At 42.6% G+C, this 24,205-nt stretch overlaps 1 protein-coding gene across 16 annotated transcripts; it reads left to right on the top strand.

The window, feature by feature from the left end:
• Positions 1-393: 393 nt before the first annotated feature.
• On the top strand, positions 394-22,385 carry LOC110527480 (RNA-binding motif, single-stranded-interacting protein 1). Of its 16 annotated transcripts, none has more exons than XM_090240383.1 (13): positions 394-1,027; positions 9,171-9,322; positions 11,012-11,070; positions 11,263-11,354; positions 13,094-13,251; positions 13,390-13,469; positions 13,584-13,696; positions 14,797-14,937; positions 15,092-15,142; positions 18,755-18,856; positions 19,100-19,168; positions 19,345-19,409; positions 19,525-22,385. In XM_090240383.1, the coding sequence occupies exons 1-13, from the start codon at positions 977-979 to the stop codon at positions 19,526-19,528; spliced, it is 1,137 nt and encodes a 378-aa protein (XP_090096509.1). In that variant the 5' UTR covers positions 394-976; the 3' UTR covers positions 19,529-22,385. The 16 variants fall into 16 exon arrangements, with proteins under 16 accessions (XP_090096509.1, XP_021464450.1, XP_090096502.1 ...); XM_021608775.3 differs by having other exon boundaries at positions 19,345-19,414; XM_090240376.1 differs by having other exon boundaries at positions 19,330-19,414.
• Positions 22,386-24,205: the final 1,820 nt, after the last annotated feature.

Below are 24,205 nucleotides of genomic sequence, written 5' to 3'. Positions count from 1 at the left end.
GGTCTGAGCGCAGTGAGATCTGGGTGGATATACCCTCCCATTACAGATTGAACTTTTAGAGTGCACTTTTTAATTGATCATAGATCAGTCTATATTTAGTTTCTACTCCCACCGCCCTTAGGTCTACATCGTCACAGGAGCTGGAGGAAATAGCCTACAATAGATCACTATATCTAACCAATATCCTTCCGATCTTTGTCCCTGTTTAAAAACAACATAGACACGGCCTTGTCTTAACTATTCATGTTGGTGAGGCACAACATGATACAGTATTTTGCTTATCTAACAGAACCGCCTATCCTTTACATCCTGACCTGTCAATTCTCATTTCTCGCTTTAACCATTGGGCTCCGGGAGGGGGAGGGAGGGGTTGGGGGAGGGGGTAAAGAATGTATGGTATGTGTGGGCGTCAACAAAACGCAGCGTATGGGGAACGACTAATTGAAACATAATACACTAACATGTATTAGTTTGCGTATTACATGTATATTTCATGGTAGTGACTGGTTATCTGTTGATTGTCAAACAGTGAAACGTGTTCTGTATTCAGAATAGTAATACTAACCGTACTCAATAGCAAGGTCATTTGATTATATCTTGAAACATACCTCTAGTGTATGCGCAATGGTTTGGTCTGTGGAAGGCGGGACTCAGGAGCGGTCAGCAGGACGTCGTAGATCAATGAACTGAACTGAGTTTTCTGCCTGGGTTGGACGACACTTTGGTGGGATTAAACCCTATAACCTACGCAGTGTAGCATATGTCAGGTAGCCTACCGATGTGACAACGCGACAAGGACATTTTAATCAGGATCAAAAACGGAAATACCGGAGTTCATTTCTAACCCGGTCGATATGCGGATTTTGTCCAAATAAACCCACTGGATTCTAATAAACGGGTCTGCATGTAGCTTCATTTTTTGGGAGTAAACAAGCTTCTTTTTTTATCTCGGAATAACTGGAATAGGCTATCCAGGATGATCTTTGCAAACACTGCCAACCCGTTGAAGAGCACATATCGGAAGCAGGTAGGCCAAAAAAGCCCTGGCTGGGATGGTCCAAAACGGTTCTATAAGTCCCTTGAACTCATCCAATTCGAGTGGGCGTACGGCCCACTGTCTTATCACCTCAGTTAACACGGTCACTAGAAGCGACAGTCGTTATTATAGTGTTATAACACCGCTCACCGACAGTCAGGTTGCAAAGTGATGTAGTGTGACTGTCAGTAGCGCGCTACACTACATTTTGGTCAAGTCTGTTCCGTGCATTAGTGTCCATTTTATATTATCGGCTTTGTCCTTGAATTAGCATTACAGGATAGCCTATCTAGCAGCTTTTATTGTATTAAGCCCTAATGGCTTATAACAACCATCATCCAAATAGATTGATTCCCTAAATAGGATTTAAAAAAAAATTACATTCAGATACGCATTGAATTGCTCATTCAGAAGGTAACTGATGAAGGGGTAGGCCTATATGATTTATGATAGAATTACGCACTCTTTTACTGGAGGACAGAGGGAGAGAGATCCTCCATATGGTCCATGTAACCCAGGTTTAGATGCTGAACATTTGTTATGCCTACTGCTATAATAACATTGCTATAATGTTCACAAGAAAAATCACCTATACACTGAACATACACCGTTTTATTCCCCCGGCTTTTCAAATGTAGAGATAGAATATCTCTACAATAGATAGAATATCTCTACATCCCCAAGTCTTGGAGGAGAAATACATTATTTCTTCAGCATGTTTTTAATGAAAATAGGCCACCCAAATGTATGGCATTTGAATTGTCGTTCATATGTCCCATTTGTTAAGAGTCCTTGTAGGATTGAATAGAATAGGAATGGAATAAAACTGAATAATATACAATAGTTGTGATGATGCAGACAGAAGCCATGTAGTCCTAGTACATCTTCGATTCCTTGTCGGTATTGTTAGAATAGAATATGTTCTGTATAGGCCGACTAGTGATACAGTAGGCCCTGCTCCACCACCTGAGTTAGTTCGGCCCAGTAGGCCTTCTAGTGAGTGGCGTGCTCAGCTTCTGCCTAATGTGGGTCAGTGTGCTGGAGTGAACATGGGTGTTCATGCATCTATAATGAGCCTTTTCAGGTGTAGCTACACATTTGTATTTATTTTATGTATTCAACCTTTATGTAACTAGGCAAGTCAGCAATGCAGTGATTCTATCGCACTACTCTGCTGTAGTTCACCACTGATTCAGCCATCTAGTCCACAAGCTGGAGGTGATTGCGATTTGTAGCTATATCCACCCTGAATGATTCCAATAGGTCTAATAATCAGGTAGTCATCTAAATGAGTTGGTACTTCAGTCTTTCTTTACCACTCCACACTGTAGTTCACCACTGATTCCAACCTGGACTCAGGGGTAGAGGTAACATAATAAATGTAAATCCGGGTTCGTATGGTATGTTTTAATTTGTGGATGTCCATCATCCATTTCGTATGATATGTTACAAATTACAATTCGTATGATGTGTTCCAAATTGCAAATCATACAATATCCAAAACTTATGCAAAGTTACGAATCCCAACGTGTTGTGGCTTACGTTAGCTAGGTGGCTAATGTTAGCTAGGCTAGGAGTTAAGGTTAGGGGTTAGGTTAAAGGATTAAAGTTAAGGGAAGGGTTAGCTAACATCCTAAGTAGTTGCAAAGTATCTAAAAAGTAGTACGTTGTTGCTAATTAGCTAAAATGCTAAAGTTGTCCGTGATGAAATTCGAACACGCAACCTTTGGGTTGCTAGATGTTTGCATTATTCGCCCGATGCAGAAATCGTTGTGCCATTTCCTTGTTGCTTAAACTCTAATTGGGGCAGCAGGTAGCCTAGTGGTTAGAGCGTTGGACTAGTAACCGAAAGGTTGCAAGATCGAATCCCTGAGCTGACAAGGTAAATATCTGTCGTTCTGCCTCTGAACAAAGCAGTTAACCCACTGTTCCTAGGCCGTCATTGAAAATAAGAATTTGTTCTTAACTAACTTGCTTTAAATAAAGGTAAAATAAAAAATAGTTAGCCTAAATAGTCCGGGTGGCAATTTGATTAATTGTTCAGCAGTCTTATGGCTTGGGGGTAGAAGCTGGCGCTCCGGTACCGCTTGCTGTGCAGTAGCAGACAGTCACCCAAAATCTATGACTTGGGTGACTGGAATCTTTGAAGCCATCTAGTATATAGGTCCTGGATGGCAGGAAGCTTGGACCCAGTGATGTACTATGTTACGTCTAGTCTATGAGACTGGGCTGCTGATTCAACCATCTAGTCCACAAGATGGAGGCTTAGTATATCTCCACCCGTAAAGATATCCATAGACATAATCATCTGGTGGTTATCTGAATTAGTTATGCAATGGTTCTTCATTCTTTGCTTCGTTAGTGATTCTAGTCCACAAGATGGAGGTGATTATGTGTGCATTCTGTGGGTAGGTTTGGATATCTCCACCCTAAACAATATCAGTATTCCTAGCCCTAATTCAATTTGTTGGCCATCTTAATGTAATTTAGCTCAATCACCATTTTGTTTTGGTAAATATGCATTCAAATGGTGGAAGGCAGAACATGTTTTTTCTTAATTCACAGTTGAATCGGACTGCTGCATGCCATTCTAGATTTTTCTAGAGTGGCTTCTGCAGGGTTGGAGCTATTTTAATGAGTAAGAGGAAGGAAATGCCTTGAAGGGGAGGGCTCTGGTTTGCCTCAGAGAATGTGTGGTAGTTTCCCACTGACACACCAGACTGTAGTACTAGAAAGGAACCGTGATGGAAGGAGTGTAGACAGCACCCCACGCAAGAATGTCACCAGGGAAATAGCCTAGTGGCAGGACGCCTAGCGGGTAGAGCATTGGGCCAGTAACAGAGGTTGCTAGTTTGAATCCCTGACCAGAAAATGTGACAAGTCTGTTATTGTTTCCTTGAGCAAGGCACTTAACCTTAATTGCTGTGAGTAATGGGGGAGTTGGGATATGCAAAAAACACATTTCCAATTCACACATAAGGACAAATATAAGCACTTATTATTATTATTATTATTATTATTATTATTATTATTATAGCCTATAGTGCATTCTGCAATGCATAGAACCAGGGTGAGGAGTTGTTCCTGACCATGTGACGAGAAAAAACTCCTACCCCTATTCATCTCATTATATTTCACTGACGACATTCTGGAGCTTGGTGAAATGGAAAGACTCCATGCTAGAAAACTCTAGAAAGAATGGTAGTGCTGAATGTCTTTTCACCAGGCATCATGGGACCCATGTTGTCCAAAAAAAGCTAGACTTTTAACTCATCTGTCCGTAGGACATTCTTCCAGAGCGTCTTGATGGTCATCCAGGTGCTTTTTGGCAAACTTGAATCAACTTTTTGGACGAGATGGGTCCCATTATGTCTGGTGAAAACCAAACGCTGCATTCCACAGTAAGAACCTCATACCAACGGTCAAGCATAGTGGTTGTCGTGTGATGGTTTGGAGATGCTTTGCTGCCTCAGGACCTGGACGACTTGCCTTACAGAGAAGAATTCATGGTTCCTTCTATAGTATCAGAATTCCACAGGAGAATGTCAGGCCATCCGTCTGTGAGCTGAAGCTGAAGTGCAGCTGGGTCATGCAGCAAGACAATGATACAAAACACACAATCAAGTCTACATGAAAATGGTTAAAAAGCAACACATTTGAAGTTTTGGAATGGCCAAGTCAAAGTTCAGACCTAATCCCAATTGAGATGTTGTGGCAGGACTTGAAACGAGCAGTTCAGGCTTGAAAACCCACAAATATCCTTGACTTAAAGCAGTTCTGCATGCAAGAGTGGGCCAACATTCCTCCACAGTGACGTGAGAGACTGATCAACAACTACAGGAAGCATTTGGTTGTAGTCATTGCAGCTAAAGGTGGCACAATTCAGTGTAAGGGGCAATGACTTTTTCACACAGGGGAATTGGGAGTTGCATACTCTAACTTTGTTAATTAAATATTTGTGTAAACACAGGTTCCCTTTATCTAATATTTTGTTTTTTGAAGATCTGATAACATTCAGTATCAAAAATATACAAAAATAGAGAAAATCAGAAAGGGGCATTTCACGGCATTGTGTGTGTGTGTGTGTGTATATATATATATATATATATATATATATATATATATATATATATATATATATATATATATAAAACACGGAACAAAAAATATAAACACAACATGTAAAGTTTGTGTTTCAGGAGCTGGAAATAAAAGATCCCAGAAATGTTCCATACGCACAAAAATCATATTTCTCAAAAATGTGCACAAATTTGTTTACATCCCTGTTAGTGAACATTTCTCCTTTGCAAAGATAATCCATTGATCTGACAGGTGTGGCATATCAAGAAGCAAATTAAACAGCATGGTCATTACACAGGTGCACCTTGTGCTGGGAACAATAAAAGGCCACTCTAAAATGTGAAATTTCATCACACAACAACCTGCTAAAAATGGCTAAAGCAATTGGCATGCTGACTGCAGTAATGTCCACCAGAGCTGTTGCCAAAGAATTGAATGTAATTTCTCTACCATATGTCGCCTCCAACGTCGTTTTCAAGAATTTGGCAGTATGTCCGACCGGCCTCACAACCGCAGACCACGTGTAACCACGCCAGCCCAGGACCTCCACATCTGGCTTCTCCACCTGCGAGATCGACTTGAGACCAGCCATCCAGACAGCTGACAAAACTGTGGGTTTGCACAAACGAAGAATTTCTGCACAAACTGTAAGAAACCGTCACAGGGAAGCTCATCTGCATGCTCATCGTCCTCACCAGGGTCTTGACCTGAATGCAGTTTAGCGTAGTAACCGACTTCAGTGGGCAAATGCTCACCTTCGATGGCGCTAGAGAAGTGTGCTCTTCACAGATGAATAGCTGATGCACGAGCTCAACAGATTACACAAACTCACCACTACTAAATGTTCTAGTAGGGCCATGTAGCGTGTGTAGTGCTGACAACTACTATATGGCCTTCAGTGGTGTAAAGTACTTAAGTAAAAATACTTTAAAGTACTACTTAAGTCATTTTTTGGGGGTATCTGTACTTTACTATTTATATTTTGACTACTTTTACCTCACTACATTCCTAAGGAAAATTATGTACTTTTTACACAATACATTTTCCCTGACACCCAAAAGTACTCGTTACATTTTGAATGCTTAGCAGGATAGTGAAATGGCCCATTCACACACTTCTGAAGAGAACATCCTTGGTCATCTCTACTGCATCTGTTCTGGCGGACTCACTAAACACAAATGCTTCGTTTGTAAATTATGTCTAAATGTTGGAGTGTGCCCCTGGCTATCTGTATATTTTAAAACAAGAAAATTGTTCTGTCTGGTTTGCGTAATATAAGGAATTTTAAATTATTTACTTTTGACACTTAAGTATATTTTAGAAATTACATTTACTTTTCATACTTAAGTATATTTTAGAAATTACATTTACTTTTGATACTTAAGTATATTTAAAACCAAATACGTTTTGACTTTTTACTCAAGTAGTATTTTACTGGGTGACTTTCACTTTTACTTGAGTCATTTTCTATTAAGATATCTTTACTTTTACTCACGTATGACAATTTGGTACTTTTCCCCACCACTGATGCCCTCAAGTTAGTGTTGGAGCTACAATTATATGCATTGACCCGATATGTGACTGTGTGTAACTCACGGTGGTTTGTCAGTTGATTAGGGCACGAGTCAAATGCACACACATACAACCTTGTTATCTCCCCGCTGCACTCACACATTATATCACAATACACAATTAGAACGTCATCATGGGCGGGGTGTCCAAAACCAGATGGGAAATGACTTGATAAGATGGCATACACTGTACTAATCGGTGTGAAATATAATCTCAATCTCACGTCACCCAGCTAAGAATGGCACGCGAGCCTGTCATGTCATAAACTTAGGTTGATTCAGTTATACTATAGACTAGCTTGTGTGAGGGTTGGGGCACGGTTTTGCCTTGCGTGTCAGGAAGGGGAAGCTAGGTATATAGCTGAGCCGTGTTGACAGTCTGTGCTCAGTGTGCCGTGGGTCTTATCAGCTACCTGCGTCTCACCTCGAGTAAAAGCATGAAGAACATCATGGTACTGTGTACGTTTCCTGACAGGAATTGACATGACTGTAGACTGTTGTGTGTCCAGGATTCCGCTGAGGTTATTGTGTGCTGTTGGGGGGGGGGGGGATTTCCTAGATTCCCAGATTTATTTTCTGGGTGTGGCACAAAGGCCACGCTGGAGGCCATGTTTCATATTTCTGTAGGCAAGGGACACCAGTTTGTCTCTGTGTGTGTTTGTGTGTCTGTGCATGTGAGGGTGTGTGTGTCTGTGTATGGTTGTGTTTTTGTCTGCATACTGGTGTGTGTTTAGTCAGTGACATTGTGTGTACCTGATGTCCTCTTGTCTCTCCTGTGTAAATACCATATACAGAGCCCTCCACTTATATTGGCACCCTTGGTAAATACGAGCAAAATGGGCTGTAAAAAAAATTATTTGCTGTTTATCCTCTTAGTCTTTCATTCAAAATATTCACAATAATTGAAGTAAAATGATTGAAAAAGTAAATGAAATATCTTTCTACAAACATGTTTGCCACAATTATTGGCACCCCTAGAAATTCCCGAGTAAAATCTACCTGAAGTATATTCCCATGCATATTTTACGTTTTTAAGTTCACCTGCGTGATTAGGAATACTTAAGTGGTCAGCCATGACTTCCTGTTTCACTGGGGTATAAACATGAGGTGACACCCAGGCCAAGTTCCCATAGTCATCCATCACAATGGGAAAGACCTGAGAAAACAGTAATGATGTGCGACAAAAGGTTGTTGAGCTGCGCAAATCAGGAAATGGCTATGAGAAAACACCTCAACGGTTGAAAATTCCCATTTTCACTATCAGGGCAATAATTAAGAAGTTTAAAGCAACAGGAGATGTTAACAATCGGCCTGGAAGAGGACGTGTGTCTATATTCACCCCACGCACAGTGAGGAGGATGGTTAGAGTGGCCAGAAAAACCTCCAAGTAGGGGTCAGAAAGTCTCCAAAACTACGATCAGACGCCACCTACGTAACCACAAGTTGTTTGGGAGGGTTGCCATAAAAAAGCCTTTGCTGTCATCAAACAACAAACTCAAGCTCCTACAGTTTGCCAAACGTTACTGGGACTTTCAATGGGACAGGGTTCTATGGTCAGATGAGACCAAAATAGAGCTTTTTGGAAACAAACACCAGAGGTGGGTTTGGCGTAAAGACAGAAAGATATCCATGCAGAGAAAGTACCTCGTCCCCACTGTGAAGTCTGGTGGTGGATCTTGGATGTTTTGGGGCTGTTTTTCTTCCAATGGCCCTGGACAACTTGTTAGGATACATGGTATCATGGACTCCATCAAGTACCAGCAGATATTACATCAAAACCTGACTGCCTCTGCTAGGAAGCTTAAACTGGGGCATGGTTGGATCTTCCAGCAGGACAATGAACCAAAGCACACCTCAAAATCAACACTAAAATGTTTCACTGACCACAGAATCAAGGTTTTGCCACGGCCATCTCAGTCCCCTGGCCTAAACCCCATAGAAAACCTGTGTGATGAGCTGAAGAGGAGAGTCCACAAGCGAGAACCTGGGAATCTGAAGGATCTGGAGAGATTCTGTATGGAGGAATGGTCTCAGATCCCTTGCCATGTGTTCTCCAACCTCATTACGCATTATAGGAGAAGACTCATAGAGCTGTTATCTTGGCAAAGGGAGGTTGCGCACAGTATTGAATGAAGGGGTGCCAATAATTGTGGCACGCATATATTTTCGAAAAATATGTGTTTTATGTTCAGAATTTATTTTTTCTTTCAATTATTTTACTCAAATTAATAGTTTAGATTTTTGTGAATATTTTCAATGAAAGACCAAGAGGATAAACAATAAAGACTTTTTTTACAGCCTGTTTTTCTCATATTTACCAAGGGTGGGCACTGTAACTACAAATGTGTCTGAGTTGAAACTCGTCTCTAGTCTGTCCAGGATTTCCCATTTCTTTCCTGGTTGAGGCACAAACACCGCTGTTGACGGAGGGCAACAGAGTGACCGTGTGTTTACTGTGTACCTGACCGTGTCTCTTCCTGCAGTCGTACCCCATGGCTCCAGCCAGCCCCAGCACGGTGAGCACCAGCAGCAACAGCAGCACCACAGGATGGGACCAGCTCAGCAAAACAAACCTGTACATCCGCGGCCTGCCTCCAGCAACCACTGACCTGGACCTAGTCAAGCTCTGCCAGCCGTGAGTACTGCTCAGCACACACCCACACATGTATAAACATGAAAGCACACACACGCAGACGCGCACACACGCAGACACACACACACACACACACACACACACACACACAAGTCTACACAAGCACTGATTGAGCACTGATTGACTGACACACATTATTATGATGAATTAGAACAGCTTGTTCCAACTATATATGCCAATACCATATTCATGTGGCTCATGCATGAACCAAGCATAAAGGCCACTAGCTAGCACCCCTCCAACCAACTAAACCATGGCAACCAAGGATGAACCAACTGTGTTTACATGATACTGTATCTGTAGAGGCGAGATATTAGGGAACGTGACTGTTTTCTACAGTATTGGGATTGGTGAATGCAGCAATTGTCATGTTTGGTTGGGTTTGTCTCTGTGCGCCTCTGGCCTCTGGACCACAAGCATACGGAGCGAAGCGTTCAACCATGTTACCAGGGGCAACAGCCGCCGTTGCTGTGTTGTTTGCTTGTGTTTTGCTCCCAACGGTGTTCAGCCTGCTCCCCGGGCACAAAGCAGAAGCGAAAGAGCCTTTCATTGCAACCAGGCCTAATGTTGGCCAAGCGTTTGTGTTCAACCAAAGCATGATGCACGTCCTTAAAATACCAGTTCCGCAAAACGGCTTGGCATCATTTCAACTCGGGCATTTCTGTCTTGAGTTTGAGCGCAGTTTATGACACGGGCTGTATTTCCAAGTACTGTAACACTGGAGTGTTGGCATGAACAACTAGTTAGACTCTGCTGGGCATCTATCGTTTTCTCTTTGGTCTAGCGTTAGGCTCCTCTTTGACATAATGTCGCGCTGTTGTAGCAATGTTTGTTCTGTCTTTATATATCTACATCCCACCACACATATTTGACATATTCTGACAACTGGGATGAATGTAGCAAGGTCCCTATGTGGGGAGTCAATCTGTTATTTTTTTTTTTACAGTGCCCAAAGCTTTCAGAGATTTATATATACATTTGTATGCTACTGTGTAAATACTGCCATGCGTGTTTGCAAGGATCGCGTTAATCTTCTTGTCTTTAGTCTGTTGTAAATTATTATTCAGTGACTCGGCAGAGGTGCCAGTTAGTATGAGGGTTAATTCGGTTCAAGATACAATGTGGTTGGAGATGCAATAATGAAGGGATTCTCTTAAATGAGTCTACTGAAATAACATGGTGTGCTGTGTGGGCATCCGGCTCAATGTGTTCCCTCCAAGCCTCACAACCCGGTTGCCTCACCCGGCTTAAATGGCCGCCTTTTTCTTCAGCGATGATGTCATGCATTCTTGTGCAAGCCGAGCGTTCTGACTCCCAGCCCTTGTTATATAAGTTTAGAAGTAGATCGACACTGTCTGTGATATAGGGCACGCTGTATTTTTTTTTTTCATTAATTCATATATTTGAAGGCAAACTGCGAAAGTGGTAGAAATGACGTAACTACAACCATATTTGGGTTGTAAACTGATTTGTATTGACATCATTTCAGCCAGCTTTACCCTTTGAGCCTTCATAACACACACTGTACCAAATACAGAGGATCTGTAGATTGAATTATGGTTTGACCTTTTAAAACAAGAATGTTATGCATATTGTAGTGATAATCAATACAGTTAAAGGATAAGAGAGCAACGTCCTGTTCTTAACGTTTGATTCTTCTTGTGCTCATAGATACGGCAAGATCGTGTCGGCAAAGGCCATCCTCGATAAAACAACGAACAAATGTAAAGGTCAGTATCATGTTTTCTACTATTGATCTCCTTTTCTCCAATGTGTCGAAACAACTGATACGTTTTACGGTTGTCAGATAGTCTCACACACTGGTATGCTACTAAGAACATGCATTTGTAATGTAAAGCAAACTAATATCAAGTTGTACTACTGTATTATGACGGTTGTTTCGGTGCTCCCCCCTACTCCAGGGTATGGGTTTGTGGACTTTGACAGCCCTGCAGCAGCCCAGAAGGCGGTCCATGCCCTAAAGACCAGTGGGATACAAGCCCAGATGGCTAAGGTGAGAGGAACCCTGTGTTCTTCTGGTAGTAGAACAACATTGGCCCCTAGGTCTGTCTCTGTTTTGTAAATTATAATGACAGATTATATGGAGCAGTAGACTGTGTGTGTGTGTGTGTGTGTGTGTGTGTGTGTAATGTACATGTACGTGCATTTGTGTGTGTGTGTGTGTAAAGCAGAGCAGCAGAATCAGTCACATGACCCCAGCCGACTGGCTGGCTGTTCAAGCGGTGACCCCATTCACGTTCTCTACTTAAGACAGATGTCCTCCCTTCCCTCTCCCGCTCGCTGCCAAAAAAACATTCGGTCCACACGCACTCACAGAACAGGATGGACAGCTTTCTGCTGCTATGCAAATATTATGACGGTCTGTCTCGTAGCACAGCAACTACTAATTCATGTGCTCTGGGCTAGGATACTCCCAGTTAGCATTTTATGCTGTGTTATGAGTTAGCATGTTATGCTAACATTCCATGTCCAATTACTGATGTTATGCTTATTGGTTTGAATACTGCAGACTATGATTTGAACAACTCTTCTTCAGTGGTGGAAAAAGTACTAAATTGTCTTACTTGAGTAAAAGTAAAGATACCTTAATAGAAAATGACTCGATTAAAAGTAAAAGTCACCCGGTAAAAGTCACCAGTCTAAATGTATTTGGTTTAAAATATACTTAAGTATGAAAAGTAAATGTAGTTGCTAAAATATACTTAAGTGTCAAAAGTAAATAATTTCAAATTCCTTATATTAAGCAAACCAGACAGAACAATTTTCTCTCTCTCTCTCTCTCTCTCTCTCTCTCTCTCTCTCTCCACTTTCCTCTGTTTCTCTCTCTCCACTTTCCTCTGTTTCTCTCTCCCCTCTCTCTCCTCTCTCTCTCTCTCTCCTCTCTCTCTCCTCTCTCTCTCTCTCTCCTCTCTCTCTCCCCTCTCTCTCTCCCCTCTCTCTCCTCTCTCTCCTCTCTCTCTCTCCCCTCTCTCTCTCCCCTCTCTCTCTGTCCCCTCTCTCTCTGTCCCCTCTCTCCCCTCTCTCTGTCCCCCTCTCTCTCTCCCCTCTCTCTCTCTCTGTCCCCTCTCTCTCTCTGTCCCCTCTCTCTCTCTCTGTCCCCTCTCTCTCTCTCTGTCCTCTCTCTCTCTCTGTCCCCTCTCTCTCTCCCCCCCCCCCCTCTCCCCCCCCCCCCCCTCTCTCTCTCTCTCTCTCTCTCTCTCTCAGGGGACCTGTGTCTAGCTAGCTCCTGTATTTCTGCCGAGGCCAGCAGAACACAGTGTGCCTGTATGGTAGCTGCATAACTGTACTGCTTAGCTGTTGAGCTCGTAATGGTAAAGATGGGAGAACTGAACCAGTCGTTAAGTCTATGGAGAGGATGCGTAGAAAATAGAAAAAGAGACCAGTCGCCATTATGAGCAAATCAAGGGCCAAAGAAACTTAAGTCCTTGATAACACATTTACAGAGTTGTTGACTGAAGACCCCGCATGACCCGGACGTGACCGTTACTACGGCAACACACAACCCTAGCTAACTCATGTTCAGTTGTGTTTTGTTGTTATGGCTTGGATATCCTGGCTTGGATATCATCACAGACTCAAATCGTGTCGACGCATAATTTTAATCAGAGTGAAATATTAATGTAATTGCCTTCGAGTTGGTGTTGGTGTTGCTGCCCAAATTACCATCAATTCTTTGGAGGAAAATGATCCTAATACCTCTCTATCCATTTCTCTGTCCCTCTCTCTAAGCAGCAACAGGAGCAGGACCCCACCAACCTGTACATCTCCAACCTGCCTGTGTCTGTAGACGAGCAGGAGCTGGAGGGGCTGCTGAGGCCTTTTGGACAGGTCATCTCCACCCGCGTCCTCAGAGACTACAGCGGGGCCAGCAGAGGCGTCGGCTTCGCCAGGTGTGAACATCTCAATGCTCAGTAACAGTTTGACGCAGGGCCATGTTGGTAACTCGAAGGGCTGTGGGTTCAAATCCTGCTACTTTTTCTAATTTAGATCCCATTGATTCATGTGTGACTTATGTCTACTATTCTCAGGATGGAGTCCAAGGAGATGTGTAACTCAGTCATAGCCCACTTCAATGGGAAGTTTATCAAGACGGCGCCTGGAACTACGGGTAAAGGCCTATTTTATCTTATTCTCTCTCATGCTTTGGGCTGCGATGCTCACTCTTTTGTTTCGCTAACGGTGATGGTAATGGTGAGGATGATGCTTTTTCCCCCCTCTCCAGCTCCCTCTGAGCCTCTGCTGTGTAAGTTTGCTGATGGTCAGAGGAAGAGGCACAGCCACAGTCCCTACATCCCCAGCGGTCGCACATGGCCCCGAGAGGGAGAGCTCAGACTAGTAAGTGCCTCTCTGTCCGTCTCGTCTGTCTGGATGTCTCTGTGGGTGGACCCACAACTGCAAGTTTTCACTCCCTGCCAGACTAATAAAGGGCATTTTAAGAATAAATGCATTACCTCATGTCTAGTGTTGACTGACTTGCCCAGGGCCCAGTGTTAATCCTATCCTGAGAGACCAGTTCATTAGAGCAGGGGTTCATTAACTTTTTCACTCGGGCCCCCCTCCCAGCATTCGGGACCCCCCCACCGGCGGATGAGCACACGCACCTTGTCTATTTCTATGGGCACAATAACTGTTCATGACCAGTGGTGTAAAGTACTTAAGTAAAAATACTTTAAAGTACTACTTAAGTTGTTGTTTGGGGGGTATCTGTAGTTTACTATTATTATTTTTGACAACTTTTACTCCATACATTTTCCCTGACACCCAAAAGTACTCATCACATTTTTAAAGCTTAGTGTGACAGTAAAATGGTCAAATTCACTCACTTATCAAGAGAACATCCCTGGTCATCCCTACTGCCTCTGATCTGGCGGACTCAATAAACACACATGCTTCGTTTGAGTGTTGGAGTGTGGCCCTAGCTATCCAAAAAAATATATAAGGGTGCTGTCCGGTTTGCTTAATGTAAGGACTTTGAAATCATTTATACTTTTCCTCTTCCTTTGCACTTAAGTATATTTGTGCAATTACATGTACTTTTGCTACTAGTACATTTAAAACCAAATACTTTTGGACTTTTCCTCATGTAGTATTTTACTGGATGACTTTTACTTTTACTTGAGTAATTTTCTATGAAGGTGTCTTTACTTCTACTCAAGTATGACTATTGTGTACTTTTTCCACCTCTTGTTGGTGGAGTGAATTTTGCAGGTTTAAAGCTTATTTCCTGCAGTTCTACACAATTCCACCGGTGCCCCCCCCTGCCGGCCCCAGGGGGGGGGGGGGGGGGGAGGGGCACGCCCCACAGTTTAGGAACCACTGCATTAGTGCCCATTACAGATCATGGTACTGATTTAATAGTTGGTATTGTGATGCTAATGTCACAGTTAGATGAGAAGGATCTGGTTTTGTGTGACGGTTCTATTTTGTCCTACCAGGGCGGGATGACTCTCACCTACGACCCCACCTCAGCTGCTATGCAGAACGGCTATTATGCCTCTCCCTACACCCTAACGGCCAATAGGATGATGACTCAGCAAGCCATGTCTCCCTACATGTCTCCTGTCACCTCCTACCAGGTAGGCACTTCATTATCCTGGAGTTAATTCAATATAAATGATCAAAAGATGATAGTCGCTTTGGTTGAGAGCGCCTGCTGAATGACTCAAATGTAAATGTTATGTAAATTTGAAGAATGTGGCATGAGGTTAACCCTGCCCTTTCATGTGGCAGGTACAGAATCCTTCCTGGATGGCCCACCAGCCTTACATCATGCAACACCCAGTAAGAGAAATGAAATTATGTCTGTCTTACTCCACACACACACAGTGCTAGAAAATATGGATTGTCAGACTTAATTTTACCACAAATGGAGTAATACCCTACCCTGGTACAAAAACACAGTGAAAGAAACTATGTCTCAACTCAGTTCGCAGCGCTATACATGTAGACTACAGACATAATGCAAGTAAACATTTAGTTGGACGATGAATACCATGCATTTCTCATACATACGACTAATAATACAGTTAGGCGGATACTCTGATACAAAAACATTGTGATTAAAAAAAAAATATATATATATACTGTACATCCAGGGGCGCAACTTTGGTTTTAGAAGTGGGGGGGGGGGAGACATATACACTACCGGTCAAAAGTTTTAGAACACCTACTCATTCAAGGGTTTTTCTTTATTTTTTACTATTTTCTACATTGTAGAATAATAGTGAAAACATCAAAACTATGAAATAACACATATGGAATCATGTAGTAACCAAAAAAGTGTTAAACAAATCAAAATATATTTTATATTTGAGATTCTTCAAATAGCCACCCTTTGCCTTGATGACAGCTTTGCACACTCTTGGCATTCTCTCAACCAGCTTCACCTGGAATGCTTTTCTAGCAGTTTGGTTGAGGTCGGGGGATTGTGGAGGCCAGGTCATCTGATTCAGCACTCATCACTCTCTTTCTTGGTAAAATAGCCCTTACACAGCCTGGAGGTTTGTTGGGTCATTGTACTGTTGAAAAACAAATTATAGTCCCACTAAGCCCAAACCAGATGGGATGGCGTATCGCTGTAGAATGTTGTGGTAGCCATGCTGGTTATGTGTGCCTTGAATTCTAAATAAATCACAGACAGTGTCACCAGCAAGCACCCCCACACCATAACACCTCCTCCTCCAAGCTTTACGGTGGGAAATACTCATGCAGAGATCATCTGTTCACCCACACGCGTCTCACAAAGACACGGCGGTTGGAACCAGTAATCTCAAATTTGGACTCCAGACCAAAGGACGAATTTCCACCGGTCTAATGTCCATTGCTCGCGTTTCTTGTCCCAAAGAAGTCTTTTCTTCTTATTGGTGTCTTTTAATAGTGGTTTCTTTACAGCAATTTGACCATGAAGGCTTGATTCAAGCAGTCCCCTCTGAAGAGTTGATGTTGAGATGTGTCTGTTACTTGAATTCTGTGAAGCATTTATTTGGGCTGGAATTTCTGAGGCTGGTAACTCTAATGAACCTATCCCCTGCAGCAGAGGTAACTCTGGGTCTTCCTTTCCTGTGGCGGTCCTCATGAGAGCCAGTTTCATCATAGAGCTTGATGTTCTTTGTGACTGCACTTGAAGAAACTTTCAAAATTCTTGAAATGTTCCGTATTGACTTCATGTCTTAAAGTAATGATGGATTGTCATTTCTCTTTGCTTATTTGAGCTGTACTTACCATAATATGGACTTGGTCTTTTACCAAATAGGGCTATCTTCTGTATAACCCCCCCCCCCCCCCCCCCCCCCCCCCCCACACACACACACACACCATGTCACAGCACAACTGATTGGCTCAATCACAAATTGACTTTAACAAGGCACACCTGTTAATTGAAATGCATTCCAGGTGACTACTTTGTGAAGCTGGTAGAGAGAATGCCAAGAGTATGCAAAGCTATCAACAAGGCATCAAAGAATCTCAAATATAAAATATGTTTTGATTTGTTGGTTACTACATGATTCCATGTGTCATTTTATAGTTTGGATGTCTTTACTTTTATTCTACAATGTAGAAAAAAGTACAAATAAAGAAAAACCCTTGAATTAGTGGGTATTCTAAAACTTTTGACCGGTAGCATATCGCTCGGAGGAGTCCGCATGGTCCTAAAGCACACTGTTGCCTCGTTTTGTATCGCATTACAATTATAAAACTGGGAGGGGACAAAAATGCAATTTCAGAATGTGAAAGTTACGCCCCTGTATATATCTTATCCCACTGATAGTATATGACGTATGACATGTTACCTCAGTTAAAAATACCCTGATTAAAAAACAGAATGTGTTACTTTAATCAGCGAGTTCTGCTGACACTGCAGAATAAACACCCCCAAAATCTGTGTGGGAAGAGAAGAGAACAGAACAAAACAGAGCCGAGCCCAGTTCTGGGAACCGGAACATTCCCTCATATTTCAGTGAGGGCGGAACCAATCAATTGTTTTGATTAGGATTTAAAGGGGAAACTCCCCTGGTGAGTTTAAGCTCTTGAGCTCTTTTCCTTTTATCATCTGGATGTGACACGGTGGATTAAGACTGCGTCTGAATTTGCACCCTATTCCCTATATAGTGCACTACTTTTGACCAGAGCCTGAGAGCTCTCTTTTCCAGTAGCTAACTGACTCTGGGGCTCTGGTCAAAAGTTGTGCACTATGTAGGGAACAGGGCCGGGCTATTCAGCTCTTACCCTACTAGGTCCGGAGCCTGCTGGTTTTCTGTTCTGCCTGATAATTAATTGCACCCACCAGGTGTCCCAGGTCTAAATCAGTCCGATTAGAGGGGAACAATGAAAAATGGTCCAGAGTTGAGTTTGAGAGAATAGGGTGTGATCTGGAACCGAAATACGACTGTGCTTCTCTGGCCTCTAGCTCTCTGCTCCCACTGCCGTATGGAGCCAACAGGAAATGCCTGCAGCAGACACGGTCTTATGACTGAAGCCATTTGCATCTCTCAGCAGATGGTTTCAAGTAGAACAAGTGTCTGTGTCTGTTTCCCCTCATTTTGACAAGGAAATGGTGCACTCCCTCAAGGAGTTTTGGCTTATACAGATGGCCTAAGGCCTAAAAAATATGTATTTTCGGGGGGTGCTGAGCTTGTCTGATTAATTTAACAAACTTGAAGTCACAGGTTTCACTTGGTTAGTGCTGAGCGATTAGTGCTTTTTGAGATTGGGGGTATTTTCTTAAAACTGCATTGTTGGTTAGAGCTTGTAAGTAAGCTTGTATTCGGTGCATGTGACAAATAAAATTTGATTTGATTCAAAGTAAATAAGGCATACTTTTTATGACTGCTGAAAACCAACTATCAATCACTTAGATCCTGCATTTTCAAACTTGCGAAACTTTCTCTGTTCTCTGTTCTCTGTCTCCATGTCAACTCCGCACAGATCGGACAAGTTTAAACCGGGCACACAATGGATTATGGTCATTGTAGTTAATTACCATGTTTTCTTCGCTAAACTATGTCGAATATTGGCTTGTTGGAACCTACAACTCCCGAGTACATCGCACAGTTCAGGCTGGATCTGATTTATTTCTACAGAAACTGCACATCGAGCTCACCAACAACAACAACTAACCGACGTCAGTCAAGTAGTTGTTTAAAATGGTTTAAATAACCAACATTTCGGTTAATCGCTCAGCGCTACACTTGGTCTAACCAGTCCCTATTCACCTCTGTACAGAAACAGTTTTATGAAGGAGTTATTACTGTTAAACTTAACCACAAATTCCAATCATTTTAAAGCCAGATACTTTTGCCTGCAGACCTTCCATTGATCCTCAATGGGTTTGAGTATGAGGATGACCTTGTATTGATTCTAGAATTATAATCTCTGTCTCTCTCTCTGCCACAGCAGGCTGTAATGTCGCCCTCTGTGGACCACTCCATGACAATGCAGCCCACCGCCATCATGACACAGCAGATGGGCCATCTCTCATTGGGCAGCAGTGGAGCGGTGAGGGGGGGGGGGGGGGAAGGTGCAATTTAGTTAGTCTCATTTTACCTGATGCAAACACAGATCTAAAGCGGTGAGGGGCATTCTGGGAAAGGGGAGGTGCAATTTAGTTAGTCTCATTTTACCTGATGCAAACGCCGATCTAAAGTGCACAGAGGCTAAGGACTAGGCGGTGATTTGGGAGTTGGCTGACTTCTGAGGGGTACAGTATCTAATATGTTGTTGTTTTTCTAATGACAGCAGTATATTTCAGCCAACGCTGCAGTCCAGGCAGCCTATATTCCTCAGTACGCCCACATGCAGCAGACAGCCGTAAGTTCCAAGGCTCGTCCTTGCCATCTCATTGTGTTGATCTCCTCTCATTCATCCATGTCTCATCATGAGTACAGCCATTTTACATACAATTTTTACATCCCATGCCATTACTTACTTGATGGTGCTAATACACGATAATAAGATGTGAAGTTACACAGTTTTTCCCTCTTCAGGAAAATGGTTCACAGCAGCAAATGGATTCGTCCAACAATTCGTCTCCCTACAGTCAACAGAGCAAGTAAGGTACGTGCTTCCTTATGAGTCCCTATATAAGATGGAAGTGATAGTTTTAATTGTACTGTAGCACTGCTCATAGTAGGAGAAGTGATCCTGATTGTCGTGTGTATTGTCAGGTGACTTCTGTGAGCAGTAATGGATGCTGTGATCGCTGACTCATGAGTCACAGTCACAGCCTCTCCTGATTGGACCAGACCAGACTTCAGTAAGAACTCTTTTGCACAGCTTCAACCAAACAACTGTGTATGATGGAACCAACATCAATGATACCATGGTGTGTAAAACGAAGACAGAGCTGTAAAAATGGACAAAACCAACAATTATTTCCCCCCCCTTCAAAACAGGAAAAAAAATGTTTTATTTTGATAAACGAAAAGACGTGTATTTTTTACCACGGATTCTCCAAGTGGATGCAATGGGGCAAGTAGCCTACAGCGTGATGTTAAAAGATGCATGAGATTGATTCTTTTTTTTTGTGGAATCTGTTGACTTAAGGAAAAAGAGATTTCCAATGGGTTTTATAGGTAGTTTATTAGCCAAGATATATGATGAAAAACATGTTGCTTGCAAAAAGTGTTCATTTGGTGAGGTGTTACTGGTTTTTATTTTTGGTCTTTATAAGATATTATCATTCAATTAGGCTTTTAGGGTTAATGTCTGACATGATTTTCTGTATCAGATTAAATATGTAGGATTGGCCGTTTGGCAGCTGTCAATCAATCTATGAATAGAGAACTGATAAAGAAGCAGATGTTTTGCCAAATAGATGATGGGTTGGATAATGTGCCTTCCTCTAACATCATAAGTCATTTTACATAGCCTGGCAGAATCCGAACTGATTCCCTGACGTTTCACTGTTTCACTTCATGGTGATCACAGTATTCAGCCTGGTCTAACCAGGATACATTAAAAAGAACAGCCACTCTTAATTAGAACTCCTGTCAGTCCATAGTAAGGTCTCTTTAGACTTTGACAGGGTAGGTGTCCTGTTTTGTCATACTTCACACACAGCCGAGGATGTGAACCTCCATCAAATGCTACACCTACTGATCTCATCTCCCTAATTAAGGCGAGAGAGCCTACAATTCAAATAAAAAAAACACGTATAGATTTAAAAGAAATGCAAGCTTGAAATTGTGAGGTAACGTCAAGGCGGTTAAACTTTTTTCTCTGCTATTTTTTACTTCAACAGATACAGTAATATTAATAGAAAATGCTTAACTTTAATGGTGAAATTACAATCTGTTTTACTTTACGCTAAATTGACGGGGTTGTCTTTAAAGAACATTTGAATGGTCATCTTGAATGGTCACCATGTGTGGTCATGTGTGACTGGTTTTTATCTACCTCAGAGTTCTGTCTGGGCTGGTACGGCTGGGTTTGCAGGTCCAGCCCGCCTCACCAGAGAAGAACACAAAAGCTGCGGACCAAATCGCACCCTTTTTCTTATGTAGTGCATTACTTTTGACCCATAGGCTTTTCACGTTCAAAACATTGGACTAGTAACCGTAAGGTTGCTGGATCGAATCCCCGAGCTGACAAGGTAAAAATCTGTCGTTCTGCTCCTGAACAAGGCTGTTAATCCACTGTAGGCCGTCATTGTAAATAATAATTTGTTCTTAACTGACTTGCCTAGATTAATAAAGGTTAAATAAATAAAAACATAGAGTTAGATAGACATCACATCATTGTGTCTATCCCATTATGGCGTCTGTGAGAGCATTTTGAAGTAGTCAACTGGGTGGGACTTCCAATGGGTTAAAGGGATACTTCGGGATTTTGGCAATGATGCCCTTTATCTACTAGCATGCTAGCAGATACCCATAGACTTCCAGTCATTGCGCTAACACTAGTCAGCATTGTCTTGCAAAACTACCTCTAACTTCATTGATACTGGACACAGAGACATAAAAATGGTATCCACAAATTCATTTGACTCTGGAGAAGTAGATAAAGGGCCTCATTGTCAAAATCCCGAAGTATCCCTTTAACCCATTGGAAGTCCCACCCAGTTGACTACTTCAAAATGGTGAAAGTCCTCAATGGTGCTGCCAATGCTAAAATGGGCTTTTGGGCACTCGAGTCCTCTATGTATCTCTATGGGTCAAAAGCATTGCACCATAAAGAAAATAAGGTCCGATTTGGGACGCATCCAAAGCCAAGCTCAGGAGCTGGCCAATAGCAATTTTTACTATTCTTCCTCCTACTACTCTGTCCTCAAGTAAAGAAACATTCTGTTTTGTTTAGTATAGTATCATGCTGAATCTTGTTTTTTGTTGTGTTTTTCCGATATGAACATTGCTACTGGTGGAATGCGGTTTTTAGCTCCGCCTTAGTTTTGGAGTCTCCAAAGTTAAAAAAAACAAACAACGTGCTGCTTGTCGATCAGAGGTTCCAATAGGCTGGGGAATGAGGCGGGGGTTTTTTATTTTATAAAAGAGGAACACGCAAACCCACCAGGTGGTAGTGTAGGCGGCTAGTCTTGATCTATTCTTCCCTTGAAACACACACACACACCTTCTCAGTATGGGACTTTGTGTTGGCAGTTCATGTGGTGAGGAGGGGGGGGGGGGGGGGGTTGTAGAAGTCTGAAAGATGGAAGTTTAAATTGCAACCATACTATTTGTAGTCTTGCATAGCTAGCGATGTCTGAACCAAGTGCAATTCTGTGTCTGGATCAATAGGCTAGTTGTACAGCAAATTCAACCAACACTTGTGTGATATAGACTGGCTGATGACAATAAATAAAATGAAATAGTAGTAATTTATGCAGAAAGATAGATTTTTTTTTGTTTGTTTTACATGTCTGGGTGATGATGCTGCTGGGTATCATCAGTTAGAAAAATAAAATCATTTTGTATTTTTGTTTCCTTATGTATGTTACAGCCATCGTTTCACTAGATTGGTAGAACAATCTTATCCTTGTGCTTTCCTTTATAAAAACATTTGAATAAAAACCCACCATGAATCAGCCCTATGAGGTGAGTTTGTTTAGTCATTTATGTCTCATATTTCATGTTTGATGTAGTTGTTTACTAAATCTTAACTGAACCCCTTCAGTTACAGCTATTGTTGTGTTTTGGGATATGACAAGAAGCATGTCATTTTACATAGTACCCTCCAAGCTCATCATTAAGCTTAGGGCCCTGGGTCTGAACCCCGCCCTGTGCAACTGGGTCCTGGACTTCCTGATGGGCCGTCCCCAGGTGGTGAAGGTAGGAAACAACATCTCCTCTACGCAGATTCTCAACACAGGTGCCCCACAAGGGTGCATGCTCAGCCCCCACCTGCACTCCCTGTTCACCCACGACTGGGTGGCCACACACGCCTCCAACTCAATCATTGAGTTTGCAGACGACACAACAAGCCTGATTACCAACAACGACAAGACAGCCTACAGGGAGGAGGTGAGGTCTCAGGCGGAGTGGTGCCAGGAAAATAACCTCTCCCTCAACGTCAACAAAACGAAGGAGCTGATCGTGGACTTAAGGAGACAGCAGAGGGAGCACGCCCCCATCCTCATCAACGGGACCGCAGTGGAGTAGGTGAAAAGCTTCAAGTTCCTCGGCGTACACGTCATTGACAATCTGAAATGGTCCACCCACACAGACAGTGTGATGAAGAAGGTGCAACAGCGCCTCTTCAACCTCCGGAGGCTGAAGAAATTTGGCTTGGCCCCTAAGACCCTCACAAACTTCTACAGATGTACAATTGAGAGCATTCTGTCAGACTGTATCACCGCCTGGTACGGCAACTGCACCGCCCGCAACCGCAGGGCTCTCCAGAGGGTGTTGTAGTTTACACAACGCATCACCGGGGGCAAACTACCTGCCCTCCAGGACACCTACAGCACCCGATGTCACAGGAAGGCCATAAAGATCATTAAGGACAACATCCACCTGAGCCACTGCCTGTTCACCCCGCTATCATCCAGAAGGTGAGGTCAGTACAGGTGCATCAGAGCTGCGACCGAGAGACTGAAAAACGGCTTCTATCTCAAGGCCATCAGACTGTTTAAATATGAATCACTAGCCGGCCTCCGCCCAGTACTCTTTCCTGAACTTAGTCACTGTCACTAGCCGGCTACCACCCGGTTACTCAACCCTGCACCTTAGAGGCTGCTACCCTGTAGACATGGAATCACTGATCACTTTAATAATGGAACACTGGCCACTTTAAAAATGTTTACATAATGTTTTACTAATTTCGTATGTATATACTGTATTCTAGTCAATGCCACTCCAATCAACATTGCTTGTCCTCATATTTATTGAGTTTTGTGTGTACTGTTGTGAATTGCTAGATGCAACTGCACTGCATTTCACGACCACCGCAATAATATCTGCTAAATATGTGACCAATAAAATGTGATTTGATTTACATGAAGTACCTTCAATCAACAGCAGAGGGGGCTATGCATTCAAATGAGTAAGTATTTGTTTAACTAGGCAAGTCAGTTAAGACCAAATTCTTATTTACAATGACAGCCGACTGGGGAACAGTGGAATAACTGCCTTGTTCAGGGGTAGAATGACAGATTTTTACCTTGTCAGCTCTGGGATTTGATCCAGCAACCTTTCGGTTACTGGCCCAATGCTCTAACCACTAGGTGACCTGCCACCCTGAAAGTCGATGCAGTGTAGATGTCCACTTTGTCATTGTTAGTACTGTCTTGATAAGAACTTAATGTATCAATGTACTTGCTAACCAGTGATGTATATAAACACAAGTATACAGTATATGTCCATGGCGCTAACCTTTTGGACACTATTTCTAGCATCCAGGGGATTTCATGTA

This window comes from Oncorhynchus mykiss, chromosome 7 (assembly GCF_057628025.1).
Source record: "Oncorhynchus mykiss isolate SJ-2025 chromosome 7, ASM5762802v1, whole genome shotgun sequence".
NCBI lineage: Eukaryota > Metazoa > Chordata > Actinopteri > Salmoniformes > Salmonidae > Oncorhynchus > Oncorhynchus mykiss.
The sequence above is the reverse complement of the archived record's forward strand: the minus strand, read 5'-3'. Positions and strand labels throughout refer to the sequence as shown.